Source organism: Lepisosteus platostomus, chromosome 25 (assembly GCF_059453375.1).
Source record: "Lepisosteus platostomus isolate fLepPlt1 chromosome 25, fLepPlt1.hap1, whole genome shotgun sequence".
Lineage (NCBI taxonomy): Eukaryota > Metazoa > Chordata > Actinopteri > Semionotiformes > Lepisosteidae > Lepisosteus > Lepisosteus platostomus.
In genome coordinates this window covers 12,780,543-12,793,585 of record NC_142635.1, presented here as the reverse complement: position 1 = coordinate 12,793,585, position 13,043 = coordinate 12,780,543, and the positions used below count along the sequence as shown (strand labels likewise).

At 46.0% G+C, this 13,043-nt stretch overlaps 1 protein-coding gene across 24 annotated transcripts in view; it reads right to left on the bottom strand.

The window, feature by feature from the left end:
* Positions 1-13,043, bottom strand: part of LOC148641124 (pleckstrin homology-like domain family B member 1) — a 105,323-nt gene that overhangs the window by 20,571 nt on the left and 71,709 nt on the right. For all 24 annotated transcript variants that reach the window (XM_088619184.1, XM_088619183.1, XM_088619175.1 and 21 more), the window contains 3 exons: positions 4,974-5,204; positions 3,847-3,993; positions 3,321-3,458 (listed from right to left, as the gene is read on the bottom strand). In XM_088619184.1, the coding sequence (XP_088475310.1) occupies positions 3,321-3,458; positions 3,847-3,993; positions 4,974-5,204 (516 nt within the window). The remainder of the gene's footprint in view (positions 1-3,320; positions 3,459-3,846; positions 3,994-4,973; positions 5,205-13,043) is intronic.

Genomic DNA, 13,043 nt, shown 5'->3' with positions numbered 1-13,043 from the left:
GTAGTCAACCTCCAGAGAGGAGCCAAACTGTTTTGTCTCAGGAGAGCTCCAGATAACTGCCTGTCCTCCAGCGCTCAGAGAAAAAGTTCAGCAAATTCACCCTGTAGCATTCATCCTGAGAAACCTTGCCGCAAAACGAGGTTTCAGCAAGGACACCTCCTGGTTTTTGTTAATACAGCGATAAGCCTCTTTCGACACTGGGCGGTCAAACATGCCTCATGAAGACAGGTCCCCTGAGGGAAGCCCAGTTAGAGGGACAGGCAGATAAACGGTTAATTAGAGGGGGCTTGTCCCCAGGAGAAACTGCTGCCAGACCCCAGATCGCAACATAGCCCACAGAAAACCACCACCATCCAAGAAAAAGTGTAACCTCCTAAAGGCCCAAACGAGGGAGCCGAGAGAGGCCAGAAACCTCCTTTGAGTTGCATCGCTGCCAGAACACACCTTGCAGGAAACCAGACAGCCTTTCAAGCCTTGCTCAGGTCCGTCAGCAGCTTTTATTTTGGTTTCCCAAAATACCTTTCGGCAGTGCTCCCTTTGTCCCTCCCTCTCCTCGGAGAACCAACCTCACTGTGGACCAAGGTCAGAGGTCAGGAAGGAAAGGCGGGAGAGAAGACAGCTGCCACATCCCGTCAACTGGTCTAACCTCCTGTGTTGCAGCTTTCAATGCAGGTACCCAGTAACCTCTTCTCGGTGTGGGTCCATTCGGGACCCCTTCAGCACCACCCTTGGTTGCTCGGGGATTCATGACCTCATGGCCAGGGCGCCAAACCCCCCCCGGCCGAGCAAGTTAAAGCCAGGGAATGCCTTTAACCGTTTCGGCCTACCCAGCGGAACGGCACTAAAGCCCATTTTAAGCTGCCGAGTGTTGTCCCTACCTCCTGAAACACAAATAAAAAGAAAATGAAAGAGGAAACGTGGGGGGGGAGAGAGAGAGTCCCACAGCCAGCGCAGGGTGAGGTGGTGAGAGCAGATTAAGGGGTTAGTACAGAGGGTGAGTGGAGCCAAGCTGCAGAGGAGCCCTGACCAGCTCGCCTGTAAGACGAGGAGAAAAACCGAAAAAAAGGGCCGAAAAAAAAAATAAAGGAGGCTGGAAAGGGCCGCATCACTTCCTCTCGTTTGTAACGGTTCTCATGGGTCCCCAATCTTCTCATGGGATCTACCCACAACCCCCCCCACCGCGACACCCCTGCAAAATCCCCTTTACCACTAAGACAGCCGCATCCGTGTTCGAAGCTATCGTAAAACTCACCTTAAAAAAGGAAAAAAAAACAGGTAGAAATATATTTTGATAATGTTTCAGTATATGGTATTTATATCGCATATATTAAAAATATAGATACGAAAGTAGCTAAATATATAGATATGAAAGTACTTCTATATATGATACATACTGATGAAATGAACTATAGTGTGTACATGGCTATATACAGTGATATGTCAAATTTACATATTATGTTCTGTATATATTATATACTATACTATATGCACCCCTCTTGATATACAGTGGGCTATAGTTCAGAGTCACAGCTCTCTCATTAGACTGTGAAATTAAGAGGCCCATAAAACTAACCACAATGGAGCAGCATGACCAGACCTTGTTCTAGTACCAGTGTCAGAGTTTGACATAAATCTGCTCCACTACAATAAGGGCATGAAGATCATCTGGAGACGCGTAAACCGAATTACGAAGATAATAAAGGAGGCATTAAATTGCCACGGAAACGACCTTTTAAACGGACTGCACTGCTTCATAGGCGAGAACAGACAACCTGGGGGAGCTGCACGGACCTCAGGGTGGGAGGAACTGAGTGCATACCAAGCCGAGGCAGTAGCTGTGATATCACCGAGCGAAAACGAAATAAGAGCTTGATACAGTGGGAACCACCCCCCCCACTGTTCCGTCAACTTCCAGATCCATAGCTTTTGGCTGCTCCTTGAGACGCTTTCGTTGGCTTTGATATCTACCCAATGCTTATAAACGCGTATACTGTATAGCGGGGACAAAAAAGTGGAATCGCTGAAAAAATCACCACAGTGTTTTTCTGCAAGAGCCACACAGCTGCCCTGTTAATGCCATGCCTTAAGAACAGTGCCAGAAACCAGAAGAGACTGTTCAGTCCATTGAGGCTCATCCCCGGCTAAACGTTGGCTTTTAATGCAGCCAGGCTGCTGGTTCTGACTGTATTAAAGTCGGACATCTGCTTTACAGCTGGCATTCCACCACCCAGCTCCCAGAGTAGGCTCTTGCGCTTACTCCTACCCTCGCACACCGCAAACGCTGCCAGCTAGGAACCACAAACGCAGGAAGGAAAAGCACAGTCCCAGCAAACCTGTGCGTGACGGGGAACTGCGAACGCCAGGGAAGTGCGTGGTTTTGTAGGGAACAGGTGGGAATACCTGTGTGATGCAGGGGCCTCCCAGCCAACCGAGAACACAGCTAGAGGCCTCTTTCTCTTTCATCCAGCCACTCCAACCCCCCAAAAATCCTCCTCCATAAAAAAAAACCTGCTTGGCCCAGCTACGGAAAACCCATTCATGCATTGCTAGGATTGTACCCCAGTAATCAGATCTGCACCTATTAAACATCCCCACCAAGTCACACTGCATTTCTGAGTTGGTGAAGAACCAATAGAGGAAATAGAAAAAGCAAATTTCATCAACCCTCTTAAAGCAGGGCACCATGCATGTCACTGAAAGGGACAGCAAATCCTAAAATAGAACACCAGCTTTAAAGCTTTCAGTTCAACAGTCCAAAGTGAGATGCTTTTAATAGGTGAAAAAAGTTGGATAAACCTATCCCTTAACTGTTAAGTGGATATGAGACTTAATAATATAATATGACACTTGCCTGGCTTTAAATAGAAGTGCTAATGCATTCTCAACACTGCCTACTGTAGCACCGATTATGACCGCAGCTGTGTACAGTACGTTTACTGCGACCACTTACACCACTGGGGACTCCCTTCCAATTGAACATAGTCCAATTATCTCATGCCGAGATCTCCCCCTAAATAAATGTAACGCTTTAACTCCCGACACCAGTGATGTCCCAGAAAGAAACATTTGATTCTCCGTCATCATTCGGGCTTGTTTTCAGGACACCCCTCCAAACAGCTACCTTCACGCGTCAGGGATTGGGGAAGATCCTGTAGGTCTGCCTGGAGAGATGTCTTGAGCTACGATAGGGGGATCCGGGACTCCCGAGTACCAGGGAGGAGGCATACCTGCGAGCCTTTTGGAGACGCGCACGCTCTGAATATGTTGAGGTGTTGGTGGTGTTATGAGCTATAATGTCGCCACCCCTGTACAATTGGTACCTTATCTTTCTCCCTCTGAATGGCACACTCCAGCTCGCTCAGCTTGCGCCCCAGCTGCCCGATGATCTCCTGCTCGGCCTCCAGCTGCTCCAGCTCCGCCTGCCTCTCTCCCTGCAGGAGAGCTCGCTCCATCTCCGCCTGCGGACACACACACGTTCAAGCGGGATTCCCGCGCTCCGGCCCTGCTCCTCATTTCCAGACTGCCCGCTAGCTGCCCCGAAACCCCACGCCACGCCGGCAGAGCCCGTAGTCCCATGGGTTACCGATGGATCGTAAAAAGCAACGGACAACGTCCGCTCGTCCAGTCGGCAAGCGGTTATTAAAAACAGTTTGAGGGAGAACCGAAAACTAGCCAAACCCCAATCCCATGAGGACTTGAGCAGTTGACCGCCGAACTTGTTTCAAATCACATGTATTTACTTTATAACTACTTCATTATTTTATAACGCTATTTCTCTACATCAGAACTATTGTACAACAGAGAGGTTAGTTATTTATTATTATCATCATCTCTCAACCCTCCCACCTCCTGCTTGGACTCCTGCAGCTGTTGCTCTAGTTCGGTGACGCGGGCCTTTAGCTCGTCCACTCGGGCCAGAACCCGCAGCCTCTCCTCCTCCAAGTAACCCACTTCCTGTCGGCTGGCGCCGCCACTCCCTGGGGCGTCTTCATGCTGCGGTTGGAGGCAAGGGAGAGTGAGAAGGGGCTGGGCACAGCGCGGGAGGGTCCCCACCCTGGATCTGGGGACACAACACTTAACCAAACACTTAAGGTTCCCCAGGAAAATGTGCTGTGGTACCATTACAAAATGCCGTGATATTCACACTCCCATGTTTTCATCTAAACAGCCTAGACCATTGCAAGGGTCACACTTAGACAAAGTGAAGTGTAGCTCAGCTACTTCAGTGTGACATGTTTGACACAAAACCGAGGTCCTGACTCTCTGTGGTCATTAAAAATTCCAGGGCGTTTCTCGAAAAGAGTAGGGGTGTAACCCTGGCGTCCTGGCCAAATTTCCCATTGGCCTTTACCTATCATGGCCTCCTAATAATCCCCATCTCTGAACTGGCTTCATCACTCTGTTCTCCTCCCCACTGATAGCTGATGTGTGGTGAGCGTTCTGGCGCACTATGGCTGCCGTCGCATCATCCAGGTGGGGGCTGCACACAGGTGGCGGTGGTGGAGGGGAGTCCCCATTACCTGTAAAGCGCTTTGAGTGGAGTGTCCAGAAAAGCGCTATATAAGTGTAAGCAATTATTATTATTAGTTGTTAACTGTGAGCCTTTGCTGCCTTCGTTCTCGCTGACCACAGCCATAGGAGCAGAGACTGCAGCTCCATGGGACAGCAAAGTGCTAATAGCAAAGGGAGGGGGAGCTGTCACGGCGCATTTCTGGAGTTCCTCTCACATCGGAGGCTCAGAGCTAAAGTATTTGTCTCCTAAGTCACACACTGACCCAGAATGTAGTCAGTGAAACGGAACAGCTCGGATTTTATTTTGGGGCTCGTGACCGGTAATATTGAACCAGTGCCCATTTTTTCCGAAACGCAACTGGTTTTTGGACCTCGAATGAGGTGGAGAAGGAAACGAGTGGTGGAAGAATGTGGTCAATTGATGCAGGGGGGGTGAGGCTGAGGGGAAAGTGGCCACTGACCTCCTGGTGCGTGCTCTCTGTGCTGCTGCACTCCTCCTTCAGGTTCTCCTCGTCGCTCTCCCTCTGTCGCGGCGGCCCGCGGTGCGCCGGCGAGACCCCCACCTCCACCGACGGCCTCCTGCCCCCTGCCTCCCCAGGGAAGCCCATCCTGCCCGCCTCGGCCCCGGGCGCCAGGTCTGCCTTGTTGTACTCCGCGCACAGATTGAGGATCGTCTCCAGGCGCTGCCGTTCCTGCACAACGCACAACCGGGGCCAGACCGTTACCAGACCGGCAACAGAGCGTTTCGGAGGAGCCACCGAGTCCCTAGGCTAACTCCCGAGGGTGCTGATCTGCCGCAGAGCTGAAGCTGTTTTTAACCCTCTCAGGACACAAAGAGCGTCACCTCTACAGCAAATGCGGCCAGCGTTGTTCAGTTTTCCCACCAAGAAACGGCCGTGGGGTCTAGTCAGAGGAAGCTACGCCCCATCTATCGCGTTTTGTCCTGTCCAGAACCGCGTTAATCAGTGTGGGATCCAGCCTTTATCACGGCTCACTTCCGTGCTTGAAAAGAAGGATGGGCTGTTGACCAAGCAATGAGCTGAGGGCTACACAAGAACCCTAAAATATTCTGTCTCTTTCACACCCAGCAAGCTGCACGATGAAATCCGAAGTACTGAGATCCTCCTCTCACTGCTCTGCGGCATCACCTCATTCCTGACATCCACAGCCTCTTCCATTGCATGACCTTCCCAGGATTACAAGGCAGGACGGCCCCCAGATCCACAGATGCTTGCTAGTCAGTCAGGGGCCTAATTAGTAACCAGTCAATTCAGCTTGTAGCCTGAGGCAGACATGAGCTATCTTTTGCTTAAAAACACAAGGAAGGTGCATTCGATCTGTGACTGTGAGTAAAGACCGAAGAAGCAATGCCCAATGGGTTTATTCCCCCGTGAACAGATAAGAAAATATATATCGTTATCCTCTGCTTGGTTTCAAATAAACGATTAAGCTCGCTCCTTAAACGTCTCTAAAACAACACTGAAAGCAGGGGCGGTTATTTATAGCAGACAGGTTGTTGTCTCCCAGCTGACGTCGGCCCTGTGCTGCTCCCGTCCTCTCACAGACACAGCTGTGCTCAACTACAGCAGCTGCCCACTCTGAGCTCCCCGCCATGCCAGTGCAACAAGGGGACAATGACCTCTGACCTCCCACTGACCCTTCAACCCAGCATGCCAACTGTTGCTGGCTCCTCCTTTATCTGTAGACTTTGTGGCACCATCCAAAAATTCACAGGATCCCTTGGGGAGCCCACTGCCAGTTAGAACTGGATGCCATTCTTTTTAATGTTTCTAATGAATAAAACGGGATTATCGGGATTTAAATTAGAGATTATTTTGCAAGTCTTTAAAGGATTTTGGACCTTAGATCTTATGCTGTTTATACTTAAGTTCATTTAAGTTAATGTAGAACGTGTGAAACATGAATATTTCGTAAAGAATCTGATATATAGGAAGCATGCTAACATACCTGTTCAGAAAATTAGGATGGAAAATGTAACATGGTTTTTAGATTGGTATTTTCACAATAAAACTTAAAAAGTAACAGAAAAATGGATTGATGCATTGCGAGAACTGGAGTCTATATCTGATTCTACTATAGCTGGCTGTGCTGCTTTTCCGCTAATGGAAAATATTTTTTCTGCGTACGAGACATCGCTAACAAGAAGCAGAAAGCAAGCTATTGCTCCAGTTGGCAGCTCTCAGTTTTTCTGTTCCTCTGGAGCTCAGCCTTATCAGTGCTCTAGAAGGCTGGGTCTCTGCGTTTACTCAGTGACCTCAGCCTCCGGTCTCTTCAGTGGGCTGGAATTTCCAGCAGCAGTCTACCCTCCCTGTAATTATGCGTCTCTGTGTTGTGTGACTAATGGCCATCATGAAGAAGGTTGGAGAGAGACACACCAGGTGAACTCAGACACAACAGGGAAACTCACAACAGGAAAGAGTAGAGCACAGGGTCATATATCGGCATGGTTAAGCTTTTAGAGTTAAGAATCACCTACAAGGTAATCTGTAAATTCGAATTTATCTCGAGGACTGAACCTACAACTTATTTGCCTTAACATCATATTTTATTTGTACTTGTACTGAACAAAGAACAAAGTAAAATTTAAGCCAGTCAGAACATTGCTGTATCATACCAGGAGTCTTTGAATTGGGAAGTACAGTAGCAGTCATTATCAGACATGAGTGTGCTATGTGTTGGGATTAGACACTGTACCCAATTAGTACAATTAATTCATTTTGATAGCTAACAACCCAGACACACATCTGCCCACTTGTTGAACACCGAGTGACTGAACACAAAGATCTATCCCCCAGTACCGTAAACACAATTTTCTACTGAAATCTGATTTTGAAACAAAGTGCTTCATTCAGGCATCTAATTTTGCTTTTTTCCATCCCATTCTGAAGCAGGATCTAACAAGGCACAGGGAGCTCCAGGCTAAAGAAATTCAGTGGCTTGATTCTCAGCCTTGGATGAGGGGACGCACAAGACTTGGGTCTCCATTGCAGTCAACTCCTCACTTATTCTTTCATTACTTCTAAACAGAGATAGTAAAAATAATAGCTCTGAAAGCAGTCTTTATACCCAGGTCTATTTGCATTTGTAAAGGAGAGAGGTGATTGCTATTGGGTTTCTCTCAGAATTTCTTCCAAAATGTGACATATGATCATGAGAGCACTGGAAGAAAAACAAGCTGGACACAAATCTCTGTAGAGTAAGAGCTCCGAGGATCTTCCATGTTTTGAGGGTAGTTATAGAGGATTACAATTTTGAAAATTCTTGTAGGTATGTTTCTCCCCCCAAAAAGGGAGTGAATACCTTCTGAGACAATGAAATTTGATTTTAGAACTTTTTTTTATTTCGATTTTAGAAGGCAGCGACAGGCACACCTAGTCAGACGGGTGGTAACCCCCAGAGCTCTCTGCTCCTCACAGAAAGGAGACCACTTTAAGAGCAAGGCCTCCTGTCCTCGTGTTTCAAGATTGCAGGAGCAGTGATGAGCTCACTGGGAAGCTCTCCGCAGGGAACAGGGGCAGAGGAACCACTGAGAGAGGCAGAGAAGAGAAATAAACAGGCAAACAAACCAAGGAGCAAAGGCCTGGAGGAAGATCAAATTTCTCATTTCTAATTCCAGCCTTTTGATCTTCACCGGAAATATTCCACCATTAGGTTTTCTATGGTTGCAATCAAAACATGACAGTGCTTTAAGTCAATCCTATAGTGCCTATGTGGCTTAAATCTATAGTTTTCCATAGTGTAGTCCCTAGTATTGTAGGCACTCTTAACACTGAGCTAGTGAACACGCTGCCATTCTGCACTTTAATTAAGGACTGCCGAGTGCACTGAGCTACTGGGCTGACTATAGCCCAGCAGTGTTACCATAAAGCTACTGATCCTGCCGACTACCACATGACAGAACATGCCTTTGTCACTAAAATGTTATGTCTGAGTAAATGTTTCTAGCATGACTCTTTAAAGAAAACAGCACACTGAGTTTCAACTCAGGTAGCCTAAACAAGCCCACACCGCTATCCTGCACTTTGTTACGAGTGCATTCTGTGCCGACACAAAGCTGTTCTTCTACAGGCGTCTCTGATCAAACAGAGGACCGATAATCCACCGATAGAGTTTTCCCCAGTCCATCTACTCCCTCGCATCTGAATCGAGGCCGTAACTGCCTTCTGCAGAAGAGCGGACAGCAAACCGCACTCAAAAAAGCGCTAAATTCAAAGCAACAGTTTCGACACCCCTTATCGTCAGCTCCAGGCTGCCTAACCCTCAGGAAACAGTTCCACCAAAAACCGAACAAGATTTCTCCATTCCTGCCTCTGCTGATCAGCAGAACTACAAAATCCCACCATACTCACGCGCATTCTGCATAAATGTTCACATATGCTAAACAAGGAGACCTCCGGAAGACGTCTGGGCACCAGTAACTCATTTAAGAGAATGCCAGATTCACCCCAGCCCAGCACGCAGACACGCAGTACATGAGTCAACACTGCGGTTCCTATGTGTCCCACCCTTCTCCCTGCTTCTCCTTACTAACCTGTCTGCTCAACCTGCGGGCGAGAAGGAGGAGGAGCAAAACCACAAAGGGAATAAAGTTAGTGCGCCTTTATCTCCACAAATTATTATCCACCTAACCGCCAGTGTTTCTTTTTACAGCTGCCAGCATTCTTTCACTTTTATGAGCATAGTTTCTCTAGGCCCCCGGGGGGGTTGAAATATTTATTTCCTCATTCATAAGCTTTCCGATTTCAATTCAAAATACTGTTCTTCATCCCCAAGGTGAGGGGGGTTTTAAGCAGCAAGTGCAACAACAACAACACATTCCAAATCAAACAACATCACTAAGGAAAATATACATAAACGGCAAATGGACCATAGAAACAATTAAGGAAGTAACAGCGATATTTCGTACAGTATTAAAAGTGTGTGCACCTTTGTACACGGGGCTACATTTCTTTTATTTGTCTTGCAGTGAAAACATAGTCCTGAAGGCAAAAGTTCAAAAGAAGAATATGAGATGGGTCTTCAGTTATAGCACAGGCCTTCCTCAGGATCTGATTTGATAAAAAAGCTGTGCCAGGCGTCTTGAAGGCTCACTAAGGATTTTAGAGCTAAGGTTTACAACATTTGAAGGTGGTTTTTGTCTTTCTGAGTGAAGCGAGCAAGTGGTGCATAGCTTCACGTACAGATCAGTCATGTGTGACTGTGTGTATCCATTCACAAAGCCGTAGTTTAATATAAAATGAATACAAAAGGCATTGCCTGCAGAGACCTTAGACTAATTGCAGCAGTAATACAGTTAGAAAATTGAATCCAAAAGATCAACCCTTTAACCAAAACTGGAAAAAAAACTGTGGTTTCTTTTATTTTACTAGTGCTCTTTCCCAGCCAAGACCATGGGACTTCAGAAAAAGTACCAATACTCTGATTTTTAAGATTAATAATTTGATTTTAAGAAGGAAACCACTTTTCTGTTATGAGGCTTGACAACATTGCAACTGAAAAACTGTAAAATCAGCATGGTAAGGATGTGAGAAATCTTCTTCTATAAACAAGACAAATTGAATGCTATAAATCCAACGGAAAAGTCACGACCATTCATTTACATCCATCTCGATGTAAACTAAAAAAGCATTCCAGTTAAAACCTCTTCGGGGAATATTTGTGCAAAAGCATGTTGCTGTCTTCTTAGGAACATGTTTTCAGTATACAGTAGACTGGCGTTCAATCTGGGAACACAAACAGGAAGAGCTTCTTGCTTATTTATTCTCTGGATTCCAAACAGAGCAAAAAGACTTAATTATCTTTCTTGGAACTCGCTTCACTGAGCAGGGACTTTAGTTAAGGGCCAAAAGAAAACAGACTGACCCACTATAAATATCTCCCAGAGAACAGCATACTGATGTTAGAAAGGAGACATGATTAGTCAGTAGAGCCTTTCCCAGGCTCCAGGCTGGGGCTTTGATCGGGTCCCTGCTCTGCATCCAGTGAAATAACCAACTGAGAATCAATACTACACTTTCCTATTAGCTCCCCTTACAGAATATTGGTACAACCACTCTGTTAGGCAAATAATTGATAATCAATTGCTTTCAAGTAAAGGTTGTATGTTCTGGGATTTGTCCCAGAACATCTGGTATTGGTCGTAATTACTGTAACTCCTCAAAGTTAAAAATATTAAATTCCTTTGAACTTTTAGGGAGTTTCATCAGCAACATACTGTACATACAAATTCTACACAAAACAGCGCCTTCGGATAAAGACAATTCTTCTGTAATTGGCCCTTAATTAGAAAGCAAAGACACAAGGGTTTAGGTAAGCAGTGAAAAACTTCATTACTTCATCCCACCTTAACCCAACAGCTCAAAAAGCCGCATTCACTTGCCAGTTTGTATATTAGAAACGAATGAAGACTAAGAGCACTTGTATGACTCTTGTGCAAGTTATACATGCTCAGCATGTCAAGACTGAAAATGACATAGCAGGTTCAAGATACAGTATGTGATGCAGCTGTTGTGAAAAATATAAACAAGCATCAGCAATATAAACATCCCTCATGTTTAAAAGTGACTGAATGCCAAGTGATCATGACAAGGAATAAAACTGAAAGACTAATCTCTTGCACACAACATACTGTAGCTTAGCAAGATGCCAGTCTTCCCATATGTAGGGTTAATATTAGATTCTCCCTGTTACCTTCATGAGAGATGCAGCATTCCATAATAATTCCGGGTCCTGCTGGACCAAAGACAGTAGGTACATCACGGCCTGGTCCCCGGGGTTATCGGATCTTAAAGGCGCTGGCCCAGTCCGACTGTTTCTCCTGCTGTGATCCATTCCTAGTCTGTCTCACACGCATTCATAAGAGAGCAAATTCTCTCTCTCCCACTCACTGGAGGTTGTTTTCTTAAATACACAGCTGCTCCCACACACTGTGTCAGGCCTCTGGTTTAGAACAGACCTCTCCCAGACCAGGAGGTCCCTAAAACGTCCAGTAGCTGACCGTCTCCTTGACAACGGAATGGACCCCAGGGAAATGGGCGGGGTGGGACAAAGGCAGGGGGCGTGGCTAAGCAGAAAAGGAACAGCTGTTCAGTTCTTCAAAGCAAGGTGTCAGAAGCACACACTGCCTAGACAGACTGCCCAATAAACATCAATCTTCTTTTGTACTGTAATCCAAACTTGTACTGTAATTCTTTTGTTTTACAACACAGGTTATGCAAGCAGAGAACAAAATCCATGCTTATCATGTTATACTGGGTCTGTAATGTAGCTAAAGCTATCTGTATCTAAGATATACTGTATTGACACTGGGTCACTGCTTCTCCGTGGGCTTATGAACAGCACAGTAAGCACGTTGAGTCTACACTAACAAGTATTATTATCTGGAGGTGTGCTGTACTATACTGTGATGATACTGCTTCTGATTACAGTCTTTTTCATCAGATCTCAGCCAGGACAAAAAACTTCCTCAATCCTATTTCCCCATGTCCTGGATTCCACACTGAACACAGCGCTTTAATACAGACAGCTTCAAAATGAGACCGATTCAGAACTCAACAGAGCCTCACAGGCAGGGCCTAGTGAATAACAGGACTGTCAAAATACAGCTTGCAAGCGCCAAAACACTAAAGCTGCTGACAGATAGACAAGCCCCTTCCAAATGGTCTCTCCACAGATTCATTAATCTATGAGCCTTATGATGCCTGATGGTCTTATTATACCTGATGGTCTCATAACATCTGATTATGCTCATAATAAAGGCAGATATAACAGCAACAAAAAAAACATCAGTGCAAAAAAATACTAGCAACAGCCAATAATAATCCATTATTTAATCAGATAAACTGAGTGATCCTGTCTTCTCTGGGGCAAAAAACGTTCTGTATCCCTCAGTGACAGGACACCTGCCTTAGGAATTTGCTGGTAAAGGGGTAGATGAAACCAAAGAGCAGGAAAGACACATTCCTTTCACAAGGAATAAGGACACCCAGTAGGAGAATGCATTCGGGCATGTTTACTGAGAGGGGTGGCACTCGAAGCACCTGTAAGTGGCTGAAGGACGTTGGGACCCCCATGCAGAGAAAGAAAGGGGCAGCTGAAAAGGTGGAGATGGGGGAGGAGGTCGGATGCAGAAAGACATATGCACGTACTGTAAGTGAGAGGCTTACTATGGTATTTCTAGCTTTTCGGGACCTGAACTCATGGAGAACTTCAGCAGAAGTCTGAAGGAGAACTTGATGGACGTCATCCCTCCTGAATGTTCGCTAAAAACTACAATTATGAATTAAGCATGCTGAGCAGTCCATGAAAAGCTGTTTGCATGAGCGTCTGGTATGCAATAAGAAGACGAACCGTAGTATACAGGAAACTACGCTTAGGGCATTTCCAAAAAATTACATATTAAGCCATCTGCATTTTTGTCCTAGAAGTAAAAACATCCTGGCTGTTGAAAGATGACCACTACAGAGCGCTGGTTGAAAGGTGTTGCTTAAGGGAGAGGAAGGAGAAATTTG